The 24,631-nt window shown below is 41.8% G+C and overlaps 1 protein-coding gene across 1 annotated transcript in view; it reads left to right on the top strand.

The window, feature by feature from the left end:
- Positions 1-20,400, top strand: part of trip11 (thyroid hormone receptor interactor 11) — a 52,258-nt gene extending 31,858 nt beyond the window's left edge. Inside the window, exons 18-25 of the mRNA XM_061743542.1 lie at positions 245-408; positions 490-593; positions 1,389-1,488; positions 5,015-5,096; positions 5,210-5,324; positions 12,771-12,893; positions 17,738-17,879; positions 20,154-20,400. Coding sequence (XP_061599526.1) covers positions 245-408; positions 490-593; positions 1,389-1,488; positions 5,015-5,096; positions 5,210-5,324; positions 12,771-12,893; positions 17,738-17,879; positions 20,154-20,371 — 1,048 coding nt within the window. The 3' untranslated portion in view covers positions 20,372-20,400. The remainder of the gene's footprint in view (positions 1-244; positions 409-489; positions 594-1,388; positions 1,489-5,014; positions 5,097-5,209; positions 5,325-12,770; positions 12,894-17,737; positions 17,880-20,153) is intronic.
- Positions 20,401-24,631: the final 4,231 nt, after the last annotated feature.

Below are 24,631 nucleotides of genomic sequence, written 5' to 3'. Positions count from 1 at the left end.
TACGTTTTGACCGTATAGAAACGTAATTCTTGCCATTTTAAGAATGAGATGTACCTGCTGTACTCTACTGCCCTTACTTTTTATTATTTTACCTCTTTTCTTATCATTTTATTTCATTTTATTTGTTATTTACTGTTTAATTGTGTCTTGCCGCTTTTAATGTTGATGTAAAGCACTTTGAATTACCTTGTATTGAATTGTGCTATACAAATAAACTTGCCTTTCCTTCTGTCTCCCCCTCCAGCCAACAGGCCTCCATGCAGGTGGAGTCTCTGCAGGAGCAGCTGACCGGCGCGGTGAAGCAGCGAGACGACGCGCTGGCGCAGCTCCGGACGTCCCAGGAGCAGGTCAACCAGTACGCAGTGTCTCTGTCCAACCTGCAGATGGTGCTAGAGCAGTTCCAGCAAGGCAAGTTCACCCCCCACCACCGTCTTCTGTGTCTGGCTTCTCCTGGAAGAAGTTAAACATGTCTCTCTTGTTTCCCATCAGAGGAGAAAGCCATGTACTCAGCAGAGCTGGAGAAGCACAAGCGGGAGAAGGGGGAGTGGAGGAGTAAAGCCCTTAGGCTGGAGGACCAGGCCTCCGCCCTCCAGGTAACCAGCCGTTCACATGGAAACACACATCCTTCTACTCATTTCTTATGAGGAAAGTTGATACTGTCACTGAATTCGATCCCAGCAGGTCCCCATTATGCATTAAATGCAAAAAGGAGATTGGTACCTACATACACTGTTTCTGGGAATGTCCCAAGATTGCTAGATTTTGGTCCTATGTGGCTAAAGAATTGAATTCAATTATGAAGTCTACTATCTGTAAAGATCCTGGACAATTTCTATTAGGGCTGCCATCAAAATTTGGAGTATTGGATCCTGGTAGAGCCAAGCTACTTAGTAAGCTTCTCTGCGTAGCTAGAAAATGCATTCTGTTCAATTGGATTCATGAGAAACCTCCACCAGTAACCCAATGGTATAGAGAAATCTTAAGAGTTCTTCCCATGGAAAGACTCAGTGCCAAATTAAAAAATAGAGAAGATAACTTCATGAAAATTTGGTGTCCTCTCATAGACCATTTGCCTAGGGATCTATCTGCCTTGATTTATAAAGGAAAAGATTCTTTGGATTTTAGACCCCCAGCTGTACTCTTGCAGTTTACCTTCTGATGTGCTCAGTGTGTGCTGTGTGTACTACACAATATAACTTTTTTATATTTACATAGTAACTGTGTTGTATCTATAGATGTGTCGATTGCCCTTTTCTTTTTCTTTTTTTTTGTTTGTATTGTATTCTGTTTTTGATTTTATACCTTTTGTTAATACTGAAAATCAAAAAAAATATTATTATTATGAAGAAAAAAAAAACAGTTCTTAAAGCAGCTTCTCACTCCGTCAGGTGAACCTGGATGAAGCCAACGCTGCCCTGGACTCGGCGTCTCGCCTCACTGACCAGCTGGACCTGAAGGAGGAGCTGATCGAGGAGCTGAAGACACAAGGTGGGGGCAAATCTGGTCACGTCCAAGGCACCAGCTCCTGTCAAGTTTATTTATGAAGCACTTTATTTATTTAAAAATTGTTTTTATTGAATGTAGTGGGTGTTTGTGTTAATTGATTTGTTTGGTTATCAAAAAAAAAAAAAGGTCAAATGGAAATTCAGATAGAGCATCAATGGAAAGAGGGGGATTTGTTATCAGGCAAAACATGAATGAATGAATGAATGAATGAATGAATGAATGAATGAATGAATGAATGAATGAATGAATGAATGAATGAAATAAGCAAAATAAGTAATAAAATGGAAGAATACAGAATAATAAAAATAAACAGTCCACAATAATTAAAAAGACATAAACTGAACTTGAATATTTACAGTACCGTATTTTGTGGACCATTAGGCACAATATCAGGGAACGGGTCTGTTTCATACATAAGGCGAACCGGGTTTTAAGGCGCATGATAAAACATATTAAGCGAAACAAAACAGTCAGATATGTCGAATTCATTCACAATAACTCAGAATATCGTTCAGTTGTAACTAAAACAGAAAAATACTTTCACATTTTAAATCATTTGTCTTCCACAATCCAGGTGGAAAGGTCCAGTTGGTTTGATTCAGACTCTAGATCTGATCTAGCCCCCCTCCCCATTGGTGGTCAGATTTCCCCGTATCGGACCGTGACATCAGTGAATTCTCAGACTGTTTGTTTTCAGCTGCTCAGACGGCTCGGTCCGACCCCAACGTAATCTTTATCTGGCAGCCCGGCGGCCTATAGGAAGCTTTATGTTGTGTTTTTAGTCCTGGAGGTGATTAGTTCTGAGAGTGAGCAGATCCCCGTCACTACGCTGGACGCCAGCGCCGCCGGGTTGAGCAGCGTATCTGCAGAAATGCTGCTCAAATATGTTGATGATACATAACTGCAAACATTTTTTAGTTTTCTACTCCACGTCTTGCAAGAAAAATGTTCCCGTCTTGGAAGACTGAAGTACTTAATTAGTAAAACATCAGCAGAGCTGTAATCCACCAAAGAAATGGTCGCGGTCGTGGTCGATTTGCTATATAATAAATAGTTTTTGATCTAATATTTTAGACTGAAATGAATTACACACCTGTGGAAATTAATAGGAAGAGTATTATTTATATAAAACAATTGTTTTGTAATGTTTTGATAATAATTGACCGACACCATCATTCTGCAGCGTAGTATTATTTCTGGTTCAACTAGTCAGGTTAACTAACCCATGTTTTGGTTGGGTTCAAATAAATAACAGAGTTTCAATGTTAATATATTTAAAAAAGAACATAGATAGAGTTAGTTAGTTAGTTAGTTAGTTAGTTAGTTTAGTAGTTCTCAATTCCGGTCCTCGTGGGCCTCTGTCCTGCATGTTTTAGATGTTTCCCTGGTTCAACACACCGTGATAAAAGTACAGTACCTGTGTCATCAGCAGAACTGCAGGACCATTAATTAGAATCAGGTGTGATGATGAAGGGAAACATCTAAAACATGCAGGACAGAGGCCACGAGGACCAGGGTTGAGAACCATAACAGCACACACTACTTAGTTAGTTTAACACCACGCAAAGTTAGTTAGTTTAATAGCAGTTAGTTAGTTAGTTAGTTAGTTAGTTAGTTAGTTAGTTAGTTAGTTAGTTAGTTTAACACCACGCAAAGTTAGTTAGTTTAATAGCAGTTAGTTAGTTAGTTTAACATCACACAAAGTTAGTTAGTTAGTTTAATAGCAGTTAGTTAGTTAGTTAGTTAGTTAGTTAGTTTAACATCACACAAAGTTAGTTAGTTAGTTAGTTTAATAGCAGTTAGTTAGTTAGTTAGTTAGTTAGTTAGTTTAACACCACGCAAAGTTAGTTAGTTTAATAGCAGTTAGTTAGTTAGTTTAACATCACACAAAGTTAGTTAGTTTAATAGCAGTTAGTTAGTTAGTTTAACATCACACAAAGTTAGTTAGTTTAATAGCAGTTAGTTAGTTAGTTTAACATCACACAAAGTTAGTTAGTTTAATAGCAGTTAGTTAGTTAGTTTAACATCACACAAAGTTAGTTAGTTTAATAGCAGTTAGTTAGTTAGTTTAACATCACACAAAGTTAGTTAGTTTAATAGCAGTTAGTTAGTTAGTTAGTTAGTTAGTTTAACATCACACAAAGTTAGTTAGTTAGTTTAATAGCAGTTAGTTAGTTAGTTAGTTAGTTAGTTTAACATCACACAAAGTTAGTTAGTTAGTTTAATAGCAGTTAGTTAGTTAGTTAGTTAGTTTAACACCACGCAAAGTTAGTTAGTTTAATAGCAGTTAGTTAGTTAGTTTAACACCACGCAAAGTTAGTTAGTTTAATAGCAGTTAGTTAGTTAGTTAGTTAGTTAGTTAGTTAGTTTAACATCACACAAAGTTAGTTAGTTAGTTTAATAGCAGTTAGTTAGTTAGTTAGTTAGTTAGTTAGTTAGTTAGTTTAACATCACACAGTTAGTTTAATAGCAGTTAGTTAGTTTAACATCACACAGTTAGTTAGTTTAATAGCAGTTAGTTAGTTAGTTCGTTAGTTAGTTTAACATCACACAAAGTTAGTTAGTTAGTTAGTTTAATAGCAGTTAGTTAGTTAGTTAGTTAGTTAGTTAGTTAGTTAGTTAGTTTAACATTACACAGTTAGTTAGTTTAATAGCAGTTAGTTAGTTAGTTAGTTAGTTTAACATCACACAGTTAGTTAGTTTAATAGCAGTTAGTTAGTTAGTTAGTTAGTTAGTTAGTTTAACATCACACAGTTAGTTAGTTTAATAGCAGTTCGTTAGTTAGTTTAACATCACACAAAGTTAGTTAGTTAGTTTAATAGCAGTTAGTTAGTTAGTTAGTTAGTTAGTTAGTTTAACATCACACAAAGTTAGTTAGTTAGTTTAATAGCAGTTAGTTAGTTAGTTAGTTAGTTTAACATCACACAGTTAGTTAGTTTAATAGCAGTTAGTTAGTTAGTTAGTTTAACATCACACAAAGTTAGTTAGTTAGTTTAACATCACTTAGTTAGTTAGTTAGTTAGTTTGTTAGTTTAACATCACATAAAGTTACTTACTTAATCCTCTTCGTGCTAGGTAGCACATAAGGTCTTCACCAATGAACGCCAATGCTGTCCGTCTGCTGCCCACATAAAGTTAGTTAGTTAGTTTAACAGCACACAGAACGGTCTGCTGACAAAGTTTACATTCAACTTTCCTTCCGGCGTCTATTTTAATGAAATTCTGCCGATGCAGACGTCTCTGACATGAGAGAGTTCAACAATCACCGGACCGGACCGTCCTCCTACTTTACCATCTACCCATCTCTGTGAAAGAGGTCTGAAAACTCTCCTTTAGAACCTCGTGCCTCCTGATTAAATTAAAGAATCGACAAATCAGAGTTTAGTCGAGACGGCCACATCGACTACTAAATCGACCAGTCGACTGGGGATCACAGCACTGACGCATCAGGACAGCGTCCTTTATTTTATCTGATTGATAACGGCGTGTCTTCTTCTGTCTTGGGCAGTGAACGTGAGGCAGGAGATGCTGGAGGAGGCGCAGCGGAAACTCATGAATCTGCTGAACAGCACAGAGGGAAAGATCGACAAGTAAGTCGTCTCTACGTTTCAGACTGTTTAGTTTGGTCAAACCGCCTCTGAGAGGAGGATGATGGGAAGCCGTCGCTGCGTTGAGGTGACGGCTGCTGCTGTCGTGTCTGCAGGGTTCTCATGAGGAACCTGTTCCTGGGATACTTCCACACGCCCAAGACCAAGCGCGCTGACGTGCTGAGGCTCATGGGAAGTGTCCTGGGGCTGAGCCGAGAGGACGTCGACAAGGTGAGGGACTTCCTGCCCCGTGATTATGCCGTTTTTACTCCAACAGTCACATGATTCTTCTCTTTAATTGTTGTTTTAAACGTCACGAGAGCTTAAACCCGGAGTAATAATCTGCTGGACCGTTACAGCGTCTGAATGCTGTGTTTATATAGAGGGAATGCATTGATGTCACTTCCCCACTGGACCAGCCTCCTTACTCACACTGAGTGGCAAAAATGGCTGCAACTAGTGGAGAAGACGGGATAACAGCCGATTATGGGCTTAAATTAAAGGCAGTTGGACTTGACAGTGACCCGTACAGTTACCAAGAACCAGTGGTCCATGGACATTAATATTTGGTACAGTTACCAAGAACCAGTGGTCCATGGACATTAATATTTGGTACAGTTACCAAGAACCAGTGGTCCATGGACATTAATATTTGGCCATGAATCCAGTTTCCTGATATTTATATGTACTTAATTTCTACGCCAGGGAAATACACGAAGCAAAGCTTGAAGGAATACAAAAGTCTTGACGCTTGGTCCTACTTCAAGGCCGGATTTGTTGTAGAAATTAAAGTGATGAGGACACTGAACTTTATGATTTGATCGTTTAACGTTAGCTACCCAAAAATCCAACATTACCTGATACAAAATGGGAACCACAAATCCACGTTTCGGTGTCTGGAATCCAGTTGTTTTTGTGAATTGCAGAGATCCATTTGTCTCTCTTAAGCTTATTTTTCAGCAGTAAAATGATAACTCCGATTTCTTGCTAAATCTATGAGTACAGTCGATCGCACAACAGCTCTTTCCCATTTTAGATGTTTTCCAGTTGCTCAAACTGAAAGTTTACGCTGCCACTCAATCTTTCTGCCACTCAGTCTTTCTGACACTCAGTGGGCGTAACCCGCTGTGAAGTCGCATCTGTGATGTCATGCATTCCCTCTATTCACGTATATGGTGTGGGAGTTCAGGCCTCCTGGTGGGCGTGTCCAGGTGGAACCAGGTCCCGAGCCGGACCCGGGACACACTGGAGCGGTTTTCTCCCCCAGCTGGCTCCGGGACGCCTCGGTATCCAACCGGAGTCGTGTTAACGACAGATGCTGTGATTACAAACGTGTTACTGTGAAGGAGCGTCTCTGCACCCCAGATGTCTGTTAACCAAGAGCTGTGGAGACCTGAGCTGCAACTAGTGTTGTTTCTGTCAGCCTGTTTCAGTTTTAGTCTAGTCTTTGGGTCCAGCTATCATTTCAGTTTTCAGCAACAGAACTAAACCAGAGGAAACTACTGAAAACATGGACATTAAGGATCTTTGCTAGAACATTTCATCTCGTTTTGGTCAACGAAAATGAAGACATTTTTAGAGTTTTTATTTTGTAATCTACGTTTTAGTCTGGTTTTTATTCCTCTATTGCTTGGGTCGGCAACCCGCGGCTCTAGAGCCGCATGCAGCTCTTTAGCGCCGCCCTAGTGGCTCCTGGAGCTTTTGCAAACATGTTTGACCTTTTTTTTTTTTTCTTTTTTTTCTTTTTTTCTTCTTTTTTTCCCTTTTCTTTTTTTCCTTTTTTCTCTTCTTTTTCCTTTCCTTTTTAATCTTGACAATTTACGACTTTTCTCTCAACATTTCGACTTTTTTCTCGACATTTCGACTTTTTTCTTAACATTTCGACTTTTTTCTCAAAGTGCATAATGAAAAAAAAAAAATCTCCCCCCAGTTATAACTAATATAGAAACATGCAGCATGTGTTTCCTTCATTCTAAGGCTTATACAAGACTTTTCATTTTTTGCGGCTCCATATTTGTTTTTTGTGCTTTTGGTCCAACATGGCTCTTTCAACATTTTGGGTTGCCGACCCCTGCTCTATTGCATTATATATTTAATTATCGTTATCATCACATGACCAGCATTTTTGTTGCGTCTCGTTTTCCTCAGGTGATAAAGGTTCGTTGACGACGATATTTATCATAATTTTCATTGACGAAAGCAACTTTAGCTACACCTCACTGCACCTCCTGCCAGAAGTTTGAATCGGGAATGTTTTTTTTGTTTTGTTTTTTAAACGTGGCAGCAAAAGCAACCTGAGTAAAGCAAAAGCAGATTTGAAAGTAATCAGTTTGATCAATTCCCTGGAAGTCGTCCTCGAGGAAAACATCCTTTCAAACGTGTGTTTATATAAGGTGATTTAGATCTGCGGACAGAAACAAATCAGACGTTACAAGTGTTGTGGACGGAGCTGTTCCTGGAGACCAGCTGGCCGTCCCGCCGAGTTGCTGGAAAGGATGTCGAAAAGCCCCGTCTCTCACCGATAAGGAACCAAAGCCAGACAACCACTGCCTTATCTCTGGATAAGCTCTGAAAACCAGCCGGACCGGGTCTGACGGCCCCCCTGCTTTCATCTCATCTATCAAACCCAGCAGATGCAGATAGTTCAGATCAGGTCTCAAAGTCCCTGTTTTTACAACCTGGAAGCGACCGACTCGTGTCCCGTTTTTACGGCCTTATTGTCAGACCACGAAGCTGGATCGTTATTATTACTCAGACAACAGGCCGTCCCCCGGGTTTCAGAATAATACCTTGCGTAATCCTGTTCTCCAGCTTGAGAAGTGAGCGTCCAGCAGCGGTTGCTTCAGCAGAGTCTCCCCTCGGAGCGCTGAAAGAAAAAAGCCTGTCCTTATCCAGATCTCTGGCAGGGGCCCCCGGGAGCCCGGCCAGCGTTTCCAAGGCTGTTACCCAACTCTCCTAAAGGAAAACAGATACAGACGGAGGGGGCAAATGGGATCGCAGCTCTTCCCGGGACCCGCGTTCAACGCCCCCATCTCCCGGTAATGACATTTAAAGGGGACCTATTATGAAAAACAGGTTTTCTCTTGCTTTAACATATATAAAGTGGTCTCCCCTCAGCCTGCCAACTCAGAGAAGGAGGAAAGCAACCAAATTCTGCAGTGTCTGTACAGCCGCCCGGATGAGCCGTCCAGTGTGATGTGGATCTAGGAGCTGTTCAGATTCTGCTCCCGTCGTTACGTAACCAAAATGCAAACCACGCCCACAACTATAAAACCGTGTAACTGCATGTGAGCGTCCGACTATCGTAGCACTGCGTGACATCGTCTCTCTGTCCATCTCCCTCCAGCAGCTGAACTTTATTGAGGTTTTTGTAGTGAAATGAGGAGGAATCATAGATGACTTCTCATTTCAACTAACTGGATCAGTCGTTCCTCATCCATGACTGTTTCCTACAGCGCTTTCAACCGGCTTTCAACGCGAGACAGGAAGAAAATAGAAGCAGGACGTCCGACAAATGTTCAGCTCAAAACGGCGCACTGCGTTGCTGCGGCCAGTTAGGACAGTCCAATACAGGGGTCGGCAACCCGCATGCGGCTCTTTAGCGAAAAGGTTTGACCTGTTTTTTCCTTTTTTTTTTTTTTTTTTTTTCCTTTTTTCTTTTTTTTCTCTCTTTTCCTTTATTTCTCTTTTCTTTTTTTGCTTTTTTCTCTTTTTTTTTTAACCTTTTTTAATCTCGACATTTTGACTTTTTTCTCGAGATTGTACTTCAACATTAATCTCGACATTTTGACTTTTTTCACAAAATTTTGACTTTTTTCTCGACATTTTGCCTTTCCCCATTTGCCTTCATTCTAAGGCTTATACAAGACTTTTCATTTTTTGCGGCTCCAGATATATTTGTTTTTGTGTTTTTGGTCCGATCTGGCTCTTTCAACATTTTGGGTTGCCGACCCCTGGTCCAATAGAAAATAAAGCAATGGAATTGAATTTGTCGCAGACGCTCGATCACATCGCATGCAGTTATGACACAGTAACTCCGCCGGCCGGAGCTTCCGCCATTTTTCCATAGCGGTGTATCGCGTCATTCAGGCAGCCAATCAGCACAGAGCCTCATTATCATAGCCCCGCCCACTCAGAATCCTGCATAGATAATGAGGTTAGAGACTGGGAAGATAGACATGGAGACGGGTCCGGGCCGGTTCCAGCGGTGCTGCTGCTCCCCGAGCCGCCGGGGGGGTCGGTGTGGGTCGGTGCAGCTGGGTTCTGGTGAGAGGGCCGACGCGGTGGAGTCGGAGCACTGTGGAGCCAGAAAGGAAGTTTCCAGAAGATGCTGGAGAGCTGAAGGGAAACCAGAACCGATTAAAGTATAAAATAATCTGGGTGTCGGGTTTTAACGGCCGCAAACGGTTGTAACGACCGGAGCAGGAGCTCCTGCTGCGACCTGCTCCACATCCACCGCCGTCCAGAACATCTGGGGCCTCATTCACAAATTACACTCAACATCTGAGCTAGTGAAGCTGCTGCTGCTGCAGAGCTGCAGGCAGAGCTCCGAGTCTCGGTGTTTAGCTCCGAGTCTCAGTTTCTGGCTCCGAGTCTCGGCCTCCGGCTCCGAGTCTTGTCTTGTTTCTTTTATTGTCCATTGGAGAACAACATGGACATTTATTTCAACAAAGCTTATCAGCTCTGGTGCCACAAAATGTAAAAAACATGAAATTGTAAACTAAAACAAAAAGTGCAGAATAGTGCAAACAAAAATAAATGAATTTAACATCTAAAGAGGTAGTTGAATGACATCCAGTCGTGAGTTTGACTGGATGTCATTCAACTACCTCTTTTGAAGTTAAATTTATTTTTAAGAACATTTTCAAGAAAATGTAAATACTTTTTGGCTTAACCTTAGTGCAACATTCTGAATGGCATGAAATGAAAAGCAAGAATTAATGCAACATGAACAGATAGAACATTGCACAATTCAAACATGTAAACCATGTTAGTTTTGCTTACTTTGTGTGACTTAAGTGACGTTAAATGCAACGATATGTAAAACGATTTAATATATATTACATTAATAACTAGGTATGTCCCGATACTTTTTTGCCCGATACCGATGTTTTGAAAATGTCGTGATCGGACCCGATCAATCGGCCGCCCGATCGATCGGGACAACACTAAAATATATATATATACACATATACACACACTACGGTTCAAATGTTTGGGGTCACCCAAACAATTTTGTGTTTTCCATGAAAAGTCACGCTTATTCACCACCATACGTTGTGAAATGAATAAAAAATAGGGTCAAGACATTAACAAGGTTAGAAATAATGATTTGTATTTGAAATAAGATTTTTTTTACATCAAAATTTGCTTTCGTGGGGGGCACGGTGGCGCAGCTGGTAGTGCAGCGGTCTCACAGCAAGAAGGTCCTGGGTTCGATTCCCGCCGGGGGACGCTGTGGGCGCTGAAGTGCGTGTTAGTTCCCCCATGACTTCAGTGCCCACACCATGGGTGGGGTTGGCGAAAGGATCTTTCTGTGTGGAGTTTGCATGTTCTCCCCGTGTTCCCCTGGGTAACCCCACAACAGCTCAATGGGGTTCAGATCTGGTGACTGCGCTGGCCACTCCATTACCGATAGAATACCAGCTGCTGCTTCTGCTCTAAATAGTTCTTGCACAATTTGGAGGTGTGTTTAGGGTCATTGTCCTGTCGTAGGATGAAATTGGCTCCAATCAAGCGCTGTCCACTGGGTATGGCATGGCGTTGCAAAATGGAGCGATAGCCTTCCTTATTCAGAATCCCTTTTACCCTGTACAAATCTCCCACCTTACCAGCACCAAAGCAACCCCAGACCATCACATTACCTCCACCGTGCTTAACAGATGGCGTCAGGCATTCTTTCAGCATCTTTTCATTTGTTCACCGTCTCACAAACGTTCTTCTTTGTGATCCAAACACCTCAAACTTGGATTCATCCATCCACAACACTTTTTTCCAGTCTACCTCTGTCCAATGTCTGTGTTCTTTTGCCCATCTTAATATTTTTGTTTTATTGGCCAGTCTCAGATATGGCTTTTTCTTTGCCACTCTGCCCTGAAGCCCAGAATCCCGCAGCCGCCTCTTCAGTGTAGATGTTGACACTGGTGTTTTGTGGGTACTATTTAATGAAGATGCCAGTTGGGGACCTGTGAGGCGTCTGTTTCTCAAACTAGAGACTCTAATGTACTTATCTTCTTGCTCATTTGTGCAACGCGGCCTCCTACTTCTTTTTCTACTCTGGTTAGAGCTTGTTTGTGCTGTCCTCTGAAGGGAGTAGTACACACCGTTGTAGGAAATCTTCAATTTCTTAGCAATTTCTCGCATGGAATAGCCTTCATTTCTAAGAACAAGAATAGACTGTCGAGTTTCAGATGAAAGTTCTCTTTTTCTGGCCATTTTGAGCGTTTAATTGACCCCACAAATGTGATGCTCCAGAAACTCAATCTGCTCAAAGGAAGGTCAGTTTTGTAGCTTCTGTAACGAGCTAAACTGTTTTCAGATGTGTGAACATGTTTGCACAAGGGTTTTCTAATCATCAATTAGCCTTCTGAGCCAATGAGCAAACACATTGTACCATTAGAACACTGGAGTGATAGGTGCTGGAAATAGGCCTCTATACACCTATGTAGATATTGCACCAAAAACCAGACATTTGCAGCTAGAATAGTCATTTACCACATTAGCAATGTATAGAGTGTATTTCTTTAAAGTTAAGACTAGTTTAAAGTTATCTTCATTGAAAAGTACAGTGCTTTTCCTTCAAAAATAAGGACATTTCAATGTGACCCCAAACTTTTGAACGGTAGTGTATATATATATATATTCCTGTATAGATTTTACCCCAGCGATAAGGTGCTTGAAGATTTTGAAATTGACCCTTGAAAAGTGCTTGAATTTGTCCTTGAAAAATGTGTAGGAACCCTGTATATTTGGGCTGTTTTTCCTGGTTCTTACTGAATATTTAGGAGAAATTATTAAAAAAACGTTTCCATTATGGCGCTTTTGCACTAGTCCCGCCTCCGCCCGGCTCGGCTCGGTGCGGCCCCGTCTTGCACGTTTGCACTAGGGGCTGAGACGGGTAGAGCCGCTCCAAGCCGATACTATTTCTGTAACCATTCTGGCGAGGTTCTTTGCGGAATGAGCCGGGACTATTTCTGACGTCACCACCCTCCTCGCCACCGATTGGTCGGGGGGCGGGGCCGGCAGACGTTTGAATCAGGAAGCGGGAGTCAGAGCGACCCGCGGCTCGCTGCGATTTTATTTAAGCGCAAAACGTCTGTTTGGTGATCCAACTCTGAGGTGCAGATGTTCATAAACCTGGTGGCTGACGAGAGAATTAAAAAAGGGATGTAGACGGGCTTTTTACTCTCAGCCGCTCGCGGCTCCAGCTGATTTCTGATCAGCGCCGACATGAACAAAGCGGTTGCGCAATCGAGTACGTCACAGCAGCTTCACCACAACCTGCCCACTTCTCCTCTGGCTGTGGAAAAACACACGGGTAAAGGCGTGACGAGCCGAGTCGGGCTCAGTAAGTCCTAGTGCAAAAGTGCCATTATGGCAGAGAAAAGTAGACGACCCCTCCCCCTTCAGAACCAGGGGGGTTTCAGCATCTCATCTCTGTGTCTCTTGTCTCTGCAGATGCTGGAGGACGACGGCCGCCACGGCGTCACCGGGTGGGTGTCAACCTGGCTGGGGGGCCGAGGAGCCCAGAGCGTCCCCAACACCCCCCAGAGGCCGACCAGCGGGCCGGGCCTCAACTCGGTGAGTGTTTCTGGAGCCGCCGGGTCCCGGGTCACGCCGAGGTCCAGATGTCTCCCATCAGTCTGACTCCAAACACGCGGCTCGTTCAGCAGCAGCCGCCTCGTCTCAAACACCACACAAATGTCAGGAAACGTTGTTCTGTACAAACAAAAGTTGCAACATTCGGTTCTTACGACACGTTAAAGTGTTTACTCTGAAGTGGAACGTAGTGTTTGTTTTTGTCAGTCTAGTCTTTGGGTCAAGCTATCATTTTAGTTTTTATTAGTTTTAGTCACATTCATCGTGTCAAGTTTCAGTCGACTAAAAGTCTAAGCATTTTAGTCTTATTTCGGTCAGAATTGTCCAGGACCATTTTAGTCTTGTTTTAGTCAAAGATTGTTTTTAGCCAAACCCATTTTACAATTCAAACAAGGTTTATATTATTGTTACCTTATACACTCAAGAATACATTCATTCCAGATACAGAAGACTCTAATTTGAGTTTACAACATATTTATTTTTCCACATTTAATAATAATAATAATAATAATAATGAATTTAATTTATAATGCACTTTCCATTCGGAAATCTCAAAGTGCTTACAAGAGGGAAAAAAAAAAAAAAAAAATCATTTATCAAAGCTGGCATATGCTTTGTTAAAAAGGTGAGTTTTAAGTCCTCTCTTGAAAGTGTCAACTGTCTGTGGTTCTCTCAGGTGGGTGGGGAGGGTGTTCCACAGTTTAGGGGCAACGGAGCAGAAGGCCCGGTCACCCATAGTGACCAGCTTAGTTTTGGTGGGTTTGAGGAGGTGGTTGTTTGCTGAGCGGGTGCGGGTGGGGGGCTGAGGATGAATCAGCTCCTTGAGATAAGGGGGAGCGTTGCCGTGGATGCATTGGTAGGTGAGTAGGGAGATCTTGTATTCAGTCCGGGAGGAGATGGGGAGCCAGTGCAGTGAGTGGAGGATGGGAGTGATGTGGTCATATTTGCGCACTCTCATCAGGATCCTAGCAGCACTGTTCTGTATGTATTGGAGCTTTTGAAGGCTCTTGCTTGGGATCCCGATGAGAAGTGCATTGCAGTAGTCTAGCCTGGAGGAGACAAAGGCGTGGACCAGTTTTTCTGCATCTTTCGGGGACAGGATGGGGCGGAGTTTGGCGATGTTTTTGAGGTGGAAGAAGGAAGTTTGACGGAGGTGATTGATGTGGGCCTCATAGTTGAGGTGGGGGTCCATTCTGACACCTAGGTTGGTGATGACGGATGACAGAGGGATATCCTGGCCAGAAAAGGTGATGCATGTGATGGGAGATGACTTGACCTGGTGTGGGGTGCCGATGAGCATGGCTTCTGTTTTGCTGCTGTTGATCTGTAAAAAGTGTTGTTTCATCCACGCCTTGATCTCCTCCAGGCAGATGGTGAGTGTGGATGAAGTTGACTCTGCAGAAGATGGGTCCAGTTTTAAGTAAAGCTGTGTGTCATCAGCATAGCAGTGGAAGGCCAATCCGTGCCTGCTGATGACACTGCCGAGGGGGAGCATGTACAGGGTGAAGAGGGTGGGGCCGAGTACAGATCCTTGAGGGACACCGCAGGTGATGGGCTGGGTTCGGGATTTAACGCCTCCAAAGGAGATGCACTCGCTTCTTTCTGTGAGGTAGGATCTGAACCAGTCCAGGGCGGTATTGCGGAGTCCGATGGTGGAGTGAAGGCGGTGTAGCAGGATGGAGTGGTCGACGGTGTCAAATGCGGCTGTGAGATCCAGGAGGATGAGGAGGGAGGGGGAGCCGCCATCAGCTGCCATTAGAAGGTCATTGGTGACCCTGACCAGAGCTGTTTCAGTACTGTGGGCGGAGCGGAAACCAGACTGGAATTTTTCAGCCAGGTTATTGCCGTTCAGGTGATGTTGTAGTTGAGTGGCAACTACTTTCTCCAGGACCTTGGAGAGGAACGGTAGGTTGGAGATGGGTCTGTAGTTGGCATGAAGTTCTGGGTCTAGGGTGGGTTTTTTGAGAAGTGGGGTGATGATGGCCGTTTTCAGAGCTGGGGGAACGTGGCCGGACTGAAGGGAGAGGTTAATTGCTTCTGTGATCAGGGGGCTTATGGCTTTGATGTGCAGTTTGACCAGGGATGTGGGAAGTGGGTCCAGGGAACAGGTGGAGGGCTTCATGCGGCCGATGGTGTCTTCAACCTCTTGCTGCGTGGTGGGAGAAAAGCAGCATAGAGGCTGGGAAGGCCCAGGCTGTGGGCTGGCTGTTGGGGCAGAAGAAGTAGGCGGGGCGGAAAGGGAGGAACGAATATTGTCAACTTTTGCTCTGAAAAACGTTAGGAATTTGTCACACTGTTCAGTTGTGGCTGCTCTGTTTGAGGGGGTTTGTGGTTTTAGGAAGTGGTCTATGGTTGAAAAGAGCTGTTTTGAGTTGCCAGGGTTGTTATTGATGATGTTGGAGTAGAAATCAGTCCGTGTCTTTCTGAGGGCCTCGGAGTATGCCTTTTGATGGTCCCTGTAGGCCAATTTGTGTACCGTTAGTCCAGAAGTAATGTGACGCCGTTCGAGGACACGCCCAGCCGCCTTCATTTTTCGTAGCTCGCTGTTGAACCATGGAGCTGAACGGGAAAATCTGACAGTTCTGCTTTGAAGTGGGGCATGTGTGTCAAGGAGACTGCTCAGTGATGAGTTGTAGAATTCCACCGACTCAGTGGTTGATGAATGGGTGGTAGAGGAGAGATGGTTGAGGTCTGCAGTCAGGGCGTCTGGGTTTATGTTTCTCCTCGTCTTTATCTTTTTCGACGACATTCGGTTTTCTTTTCCACGTCTATGTAGGAAAGTGGATCCAAAGATCGAAACTACTTAAAAAATGGAGATTAAGGATCTTTGGTAGAACATTTCGTCTAGTTTTGGTCAACGAAAATGAAGACACATTTTTTATTTTAGTTTTTATTTCGGAATTCTACATTTTAGTCTCGTTTTTTATTCGTCTACAATATTGCATTATATATTTAATTATCGTTATCATCACATGACCAGCAATTTCGCTGCGTCTCGTTTTCCTCGGGTTATAAAGGTTTGTTGACGACGATATTTAGTCATAATTTTCGTTGACGAAAGCAACGGCTTTAACGTTCCCATTCCAGTCCAATTATGAATGTGACCTCATGTTTAATCTTATTCTAGACTGCATGAATAGTTCAGTGAGATGGTAAATGACAGGATGACTGCAGTCTAAAATCCCAGTTTTGCTAAAAAAAAGGCCTTTAAATGTCTCAATCCGTCTTAAATCTCCATCCAAGAGTCTTAACTTCAGAGTGAATGTATCCAGTCATCATTAAAAAGTTTATTTCATCGTTTTGAGGAGAATCTCCTGCGGAGGTTCTCAATCCGTGTTGCCAGGTTGGGCAAGTTTCAGCCCAATTGGGCTGAAAAAATATATTTGGGTTGGTTTTCCTGGTTTTTACAAAATATTTAGGATATATTATTAACAAAAAAGTTTCCATTATACTGTAGCAGAGAAAAGTAGAAACTTACACAATAAACTCACTAATATTAAATGTATTTAATTGTAGTCTTTGTTTGGAGCTTGAACTTTTTTGGGGTGTTTTTTGGGGTGTTGTGAAGCTTGAAATGTATTATGCATTTAAAAATTTACAGTTTTAACATAGAGAATGTTTGATTCTGGCTGGTTTTTCATTATTTGGGCGGGTTTTACATCACGCCTGGGCTGGAACCTGTCAGATCTGGCAACCTTGACCTCAGCGCTGGATTTCTTAGTGATTTGTCTTCTTGGTCTTAAATTTAGTTTGAAAATGGTATTAAAAAGTCTTAAATTTACGTCGGTCAGACCTGTAGACACCCCGTATGTCTTATGGGGATTATCTTGTCTCTTCGTTGACCGCTGGAAACACTTTTACACTACGATACATTCAGATGCACCGAATATCCCTGGAATAACCTGCACGTCTCTGCTCCAGTAAACCTGCATCATCCTTACCAGCACTAAATTGGCCCGATACATATTTTATTTACATGCCAGAAACACAAAACTTGATCTTTATGTAAAACTAAATTACGTGGTTGCGAAGACATGAAATCCAAGAATCACTGTATTTATTTAGCCTGCCAAACAAGCCCCTTTCCCTCGGTACAGAATGTACCTAGCCGGTCTCCGAAACTCACTCAGTGCGTCTACATGGGAAGTTTAATTCTGCTTTAATTCAGAATTAATATTAAATCCGATTTAAAATGAGTAAAAATTACCATGTAAACACCTAATTCCGAATGAAAATGGCCATTCCGAATTAAACTTAATTCTGAAATAAGTGGCTGGTTTATTCCGATTTTAAATCTGAATAGAATAATTCCGCGATCATGTAAACACTCATTCCTCTTTAAATTAATTCCGGTCTTTCTGCCCTGCTCGTTCCCTCTCCCGTCTGTCTCCATGACGCTTATATTCCGCGCTGGGCTGGTTTTCCTAACAAAGTTTCAAGATGCAGCACGCAGTAAACGGAGGTCAAGAGCAGATACCATTTATTTAATAAATAGCTTGGAGGACCTGGAAATAATTAAAAGAACAGATGGCAGGAAACACAAAAATTGTGAGCTTTTCAAAGCGGCAAAGTTTGTTTTCCTTCCGGTAGACGTAACTTCTGGTCCCCCCCCTATCCAATCAGAACCTTCCCAACCCCCAGACCTGTAGAGGAATTGGATAAAGCCGATCAAACGTGTTTTCCATGTAAACCTTAATTCGGAATTACTATTTCCATGTAAACTCGAAGGAAAATAGTTTAATTCTGAATTATTTAATTCGGAATAATTAATTCTGAATTAAAAAACATCATGTAACCGTGGCCACTGTCTTGTTTTGTTGTTTCAGTCCTTCTCTGAGATGTTTGTGAAGTTCCTGGAGATGGAGTCGACCCCCACGCTTCCCGCCCCCAAGCTTCCCTACCACGACATCATGACTCTGAGCCCTCCGCCCTCGAGGAAAACCAGCGGCTCCTCCGCCCCGTCTGCAGGTGAGACCCCCCCCACCCCCCGTCAGCCAAGCCTCGTTTCCACTAACGAGACATTCAAATGCATCGAATATGTTTGGAGCTTGAACCTTTTTTTGGGCTATTCAGGCCACGTTTACACATAGCCGGGCGGGTATTTACAAAAACGGATATTTCCCCCTCTACGTTTTGAAAAATTAAGGTGCTATGAGCAGCCAAACCTACAGAGGGCAGTGTAACGAGAAGATAAAGTCATGCTAGCCAATACAGAATACTTCCAAGATTAACGAGCGTCTTTCGTTTGGAGTGACAGATAAGTGGAGTTACTTATTCATGGGTTTCATGTGACGTCACACAGTACTCGCAGCGCCATCTTAAGGACCGACTTCCAACATGCCGTCTATCTGTTGTGCCGTGGTATGCGACAATAATAAGTCTAAAAAAACGGGATTGACCTTTTATCAGTGCTTTAAGTGGGCCGTGGGATATTGTGATATTTAAATGTTCTATTTTCTTCCTGTCACTTGTGTTGAAAGCCGGTTGAAAGCGCTGTAGGAAACAGTCATGATGAGGAACGGCTGATCCAGTTAGTTGAAATGAGAAGTTATATGATTCATCCTCATTTCACCACAAAAACCACAATAAAGTGGCAGAAAGAAATAATATCCTAATCCTTGGTGATGGAGACGTCACGGGACGCACCGCGCAGGAGATCGGGAGCGCAAGATGAACATTTGCATTAATATAATAAATCATATTTTATGTTTTAATAAAGTTTTATGGTGACATGATGATATGCTTACTTTCTAGAGTAGTAACGTTACTGAAAAAGTGAACTGCCTTCTTACTTTTCATTACATAGACGTATCCTGTGCAGGCAATGTATGCGTTCCGTTTACCTCGGAAATCGGAACTAGGAACTGCAACCATATTGGAATGGTAACTCGGGGGTGGTGAAGCTTCTCCCACTTTCCCAGTAGGAAATCCCACTTCGAGGGGCGTTCCAGTTGAAAATTCCGACTGGGAACTGGGAAATTCCGACTTCCGAGGACAAATGGAACGCGGCATCAACGCTTATGCTATTCATCACAAGACTGTCACTTACCTTTCCTGTTACCACGAACATTGTTTGGCCTCCACATGATGAAGTTTGGCATCTTTAACCCACCCTGATGTGAAGTAGCAGTAAGCTTCGCTACTTTAAAAGCTTTGAGAGCTTCGCCGGTGTATGGAGAAGGATTGTGGACCAGGTAGATATATATGTCTGCAAACGACAAATCTGGCAGGTTTTTGGCAGACTAGAGTGGAGTCAGTAATTGATTAGCTATTATATACGGATAAAAACCTAAAGTATCAATTTTCTGTAGATACCGTTGCTGTTCTTCGGGAGTTAAGTGAGTTATTAGGTGAGACGTCATATTGGCTGCATGACGTGCGGTCCTCGGTCGGTCCTCAAGATGGCGCTGACAACAAAAAATGTCACGTGACTGAAACCCATGAATAAGTGTAACTTTAGAATATAAAACGGGTAAAATACAAGAAAATATTGACGGTGGCCAAACAAATTGTAAACACAGGTCGAGCACATGACGCTGGTGACGTTTCTGTCGCATAATGTGACATTCTGAAGCCTAAATGTCCGTTTCTCTCCGTTTACAAGCAAACGTGAAAACTGAGTTTTTGCAAATCTCCACTTTGGCCGAAGTTTTCAGAACTGATCGTTTTTGGTGACTTTGAGCTTCATTTTCGTGTAAACCGGGGATAGGCAACCCGCGGCTCTAGAGCCGCCCTAGTGGCTCCTGGAGCTTTTTCAAAAATGTTTGGACTTTTTTTTTTCCTTTTTTTTTCTTCTTTTTATCCTTATTTTCTTCTTTTTCTTTTTTACTTTTTTCTCTTTTTTTCCCCTGTTTTCTCTTTTTTTCTTCCTTTTCCTTTTTTTTCTCGACATTTCAACTTTTTTCTCGAAGTGCATAAAAAAAAAAAAAATCTTCCCCCAGTTATAACTAATATAGCTACATACAGCATGTGTTGCCTTCATTCTAAGACTTTTAATTTTTTGCGGCTCCAGACATATTTGTTTTTTGTGTTTTTGGTCCAATATGGCTCTTTCAACATTTTGTGCTGCCGACCCCTGGTGTAAACGAACGGCCAAAACGCCTGAAAACACCACTGTTTTTGCTACGTGTAAACGGGGCCTTAGTGGTGTTGTGAAGCTTGAAATGTATATTGCATTAAATGCAATATATTTTAGGGTTTTTTAATTTAGGGTTTTAACACAGAGAATGCGTCTGATTGCAGGAGCTGCGGCGGCCGGCCGGCGCCCGGCGGGCGAGTCCAACCCCTTCCTGGCCCCGCGCTCCGCCGCCGTGCCGCTGCTGGCCGGTTCCGGCTCCGGCGGGTCGGCGGGTCACCTGCTGATGAAGCCCATCTCCGACACCCTGCCCGCCTTCACGCCCGTGCCGGTGTCGGCCGAGGCCAGCGGCGGCGCCGTGCTCAAGGACCTGCTGCAGCAGTGAGGCGGTCCGGGGCCCGGGGCCCGGGGCCCAGGGCCTGTAGCGGGCTCCAAGACCAGTACCGGGCTCCAGGACGGGTCTTAACCCGTCAAATGAGACTCCAACACTACACAGACTGCTACTTGGGAGGGTTTCTTCCATCAGAGAACCATTAAAGCTCATTAACAGCTTTTTGGACTCAATTACGATGGAGTATTAGGGCCAAACTCAGACAAAAAAAAATTGGAAATTATGAGAATAAAGTCGTAATAGAATAAAGTCGTAACATTATGAAAATAAAGTCGTAATGTTAAATATATTATAAATATATAAATATAACTTCACAAGATGCTCAATATTCCTCATTTTAACACAGGGAGAAGGCTGCGCTTCCTGTTAGAGTTCTCATAAATTACGACTTTATTCTCGCAACATTACGACTTTATTCTCGTAATATCACGACTTTATTCTCGTAATATTACGACTTTATTCTCGTAATATTACGACTTTATTCTCGTCATTTTACGACTTTATTCTCATATTATTATGACTTTATTCTCGTAATTTCCATTTTTTTGTTGTCTTAGTTTGGCCCTAAAACTCCGTCGTACTAAATAAATAACAAAGTTGAGCTTTTTTTTAAGTTGGTTTTGCTTGTGACTCCAGTTCTATGCAACAAAAACCCCCTTTACACAGGAGTGGAGGTCAAAAAAACAACAAAAAACTATGATTTTGACCTTCAAACTAAAGTTCATCACCTTAAAGATGAGACTGAACCCAGTCTGGGTTCTGGTCCCGAACACGAGCGGCCTTGACACCAGTCAGCCCGACGTCACCTCTCCTCGCCGGGTTTCACCCCCGACTCGCCTCCAGCGGCTTGTAATTCCTCGCCTGGACTGTTTCTTTTCCCTCCTTCCTCTTCCACGGTTCTGTGCGTCTCCTCTGATCCAGGACTCGCTCAGCGGCTCTGGCAGCGGCCGCCTGCCGAGAGATTTATGTGCTCCACTACATCTGTTGAAACCATAAAGATCTTTCTTTTTTTTTTTTTTTCTTCTTCTTTTCTTTCCAAAATCTTGTGTTTTCCAGACGGCCAGACTGATGCGCAGCGTAATTCTGGCCGCCGCTGCGGCGGATCAGAGGCCTGAGGCCGCTTCTAGGTTTGTGTAAGTACCGCACTATTATATACTTATATATATATATGTAAATGGGTGGCGTTTTCTTTCTATTTATAGGCACTGAGGCAGTTCAGGAAGTAAAGTGCCTGCGTTTTTTTCTAATTTGATGTATAATCAGGACTGTAAATGGATAATATAAATATATATATTTACAAAATGTAAAAACTGCACATTGAAGAGGTTTTATGTGGAGTCTGCGGCGCCGCTGCTCCGCATTTTTGTACAGACATCAGTCGGCCGGCGCAGGAATGCTGCCGGTTCGCCTCCAGGTGCATCGAAGGAGTGTATAAACTGTAAATCCTCACTGTAAAACACTTTTTGTAGATTTGAAATCGGAAACTTTGATGTGGGATTAAAAAAGTTGGATTGCCTTGAAGTCGTATGATCTTCCGCTGACGTCGGAAACCCGGGACCGAATCAGTTTGAACGTGAATAAAGGTGTTGGTGACCCCAAACTGGTGCTTTGTGTTTGTGTGGTTTTGTTGTTTCCCCTCAAACAAGCCGACATCTGCGGAGCCTCCCAAAGTACCAGCGGGGGGTATTTTTATTTGTGTTTGTCTTGTTCTTATATGTTTAACACCATTTTTAGTGCAGAAAATAGCTCATTATGTCTCGTTTTTAGTCTAAAAATCTCATTACACTTAAAACGAGTCATTACCAGAAAAATAACTTATTTGACAATTTTCACCTGTTTCAAGTAAATTTTCACTAAGATTTTGAGTTTTTGCAGTGTAGAATTATAACTTTTCACAATAACGTTTTATAATAGTGACTTTATAAAAAAAAAAAAACTCCAAATATAAAATTTGCATTATTTACTTGTACTTTATCATTGAGTTCCATTTGGGGGTTAATAAAGTCTTTTAGAAGTGAGAGGAATGAGCTACAACGTAATAATGGCGGCGCGCGCGTTTATTTTCGTCTCAAAACTAAAAAATTTGAGAATAAAATACTCATAAGCCTTAGTTACTTTAATTTCCAGGACTTGTGTGCACGGAAAAATGACGTGTAGTTATCTTATGATTCATAGACTGTATAAGAAGAACTGGACAAGCCTGTGTGACGTCATCACTTCTGAAGCCGGTGTTTCTGGCGGTGACGCCGTCTTGGCTGAACCTCAGGTCATCCATTTAAAAGAGTTTAACAAATAAGCTCTACAACTGGTTGGCTCGCCCACCGACCCTAGTTAGTTAGTTAGTTAGTTAGTTGGGAAAATCCCATTTAACATCTGATACCCGTTAATGTTACCTTCAATTCCTTCTGATCAAACGACACACATCTGCACGGCTTTGTGGTTATTAAAGAAAGTAAACATCTTAAGTTGTAAACATGATTATTAATAACATTTTTACGTAAAATTATACACGTTTTTAGGAAGGGGGGCGTTGCAACTATCTGGGGTTTTAAAATTAAGTTTTTCTTCCACTATGTGGGAATTAAAAAATAAATAAAATAAAAGCATTACTAATGGCACATCTTATGTTGTAAATATGATTATTAAAAATATTTATGTAAAATAATACAAGTTTTTATTGGGGGCGGGGGGGGTTGCAACTATCTGGATGTTAAAAATTAGGTTTTTCTTCCACTATGGGAGAATTAAAAAATAAGAGAAAACATCTTGAAAAAAATAAATTAAAACAAATGTATTACTAATGGCACGTCTTATGTTGTCAACATGATTATTAATAACATTTTTATGTAAAATAATACGTAAAAAAGGTTTTTAGGGGGGTGGTTACAACTATCTGGGGTTTTTTGAAATTACGTTTTTCTTCCACTATGTGGGAATTAAAAAATAAGAGAAAAAATGTTGAAAAAAATAAATAAAATGAAATAAGATAAAAGTATTACTAATGTACAGAAGAGTATTAGGGCCAGGCAGGAGAAAAATGAAAATAGTATTTTAGAGAAGTTTTTTTTTCATTATGCACTTTGAGAAAAAAGTCAAAATTTCGTGAATAATGTAGAAATGTTGAGAAAAAAGGCGAAATTTCGAGATTAATGTTGAAGTACAATTTTGAGAAAAATGTTGAAATGTCGAGAAAAAAGTCAAAATTTCGTGAACAAAGATGAAATGTTGATTTTATTCTTGAAATTGTATTTCAACGTTAATCTCGACATTTCGACTTTTTTCTCGAAATTGTATTTCAAGATTAATCTCGACATTCTGACTTTTTTCTTGACATTTCGACTTTTTTCTCGAAGTGCACGATAAATAAAAATCTTCCCCTCTCAAATATTTTTTTCCTGCATGGCCCTAATACTCTTCCGTATTAATGTCTTATGTTGTAAACATGATTATTAAAAATATTTGTACATAAAATAATACAAGTTTTTAGGGGGGTGGTTACAACTATCTGGGGATTTAAAATAACGTTTTTCCATATGCTCCAGATGCCATAAGGGGATTGGAAGTCAACTTTATAAAGAATTTGATTGGAAGGTCAAAACCAGATTCTTCAGGACACCAATAACAACTTTTCTCTCCAAGATTAAGCCTAGCAACAAATGCTGGAGGAACTGTTTTATGGTCGGCGACCACACACACATATTCTGGGACTGTCTGAAAATACAAATATTTTGGAAAAAAAATTAAAGCGGAACTGGAAAAGATTTTGAGAGTGGACCTCCCCATGGACTCTTTGTTGTTTCTGCTGGATGTTGTTCCCCGACTACCTGTTATGACAGATCAGTGTTATTTATTGCATGTACTATTAGTATTAGTCATTGCAAGAAAAATGATTACTGTTAACTGGATTAAACCTGACCCCCTACAATTGCTCAATGGCTGCAGAGGGTAAAACTTGTATACCAGATGGAATTTAAGACAGTTACAGCTTAAAGTACGTACTTTTATGAGAAGATGGGCCCCAGTTAGTCACTACCTACCCTAAGATCCTTAACGAGTTACTTCTCATTTAACTAACCATTATTATGTGAATTGCTTCTATCTATCCTGCTGTTTGAATACTGAACCAGCAATTTATAAGTGCATCGTATATATGCAAGAACCATTTATGCTTGACCAACACTGGCACGTATGACCCAATCTCAGGATGCGTTATTACAGCACTGACAGTGCGAAGGCCCTAATGTATCTGTAGGA

This window comes from Cololabis saira, chromosome 16, assembly GCF_033807715.1.
Source record: "Cololabis saira isolate AMF1-May2022 chromosome 16, fColSai1.1, whole genome shotgun sequence".
In the NCBI taxonomy this organism is placed as follows: Eukaryota; Metazoa; Chordata; class Actinopteri; order Beloniformes; family Belonidae; genus Cololabis; species Cololabis saira.
Note: the sequence above shows the minus strand (reverse complement) of the source record. Positions and strands in the feature narration are given on the sequence as shown.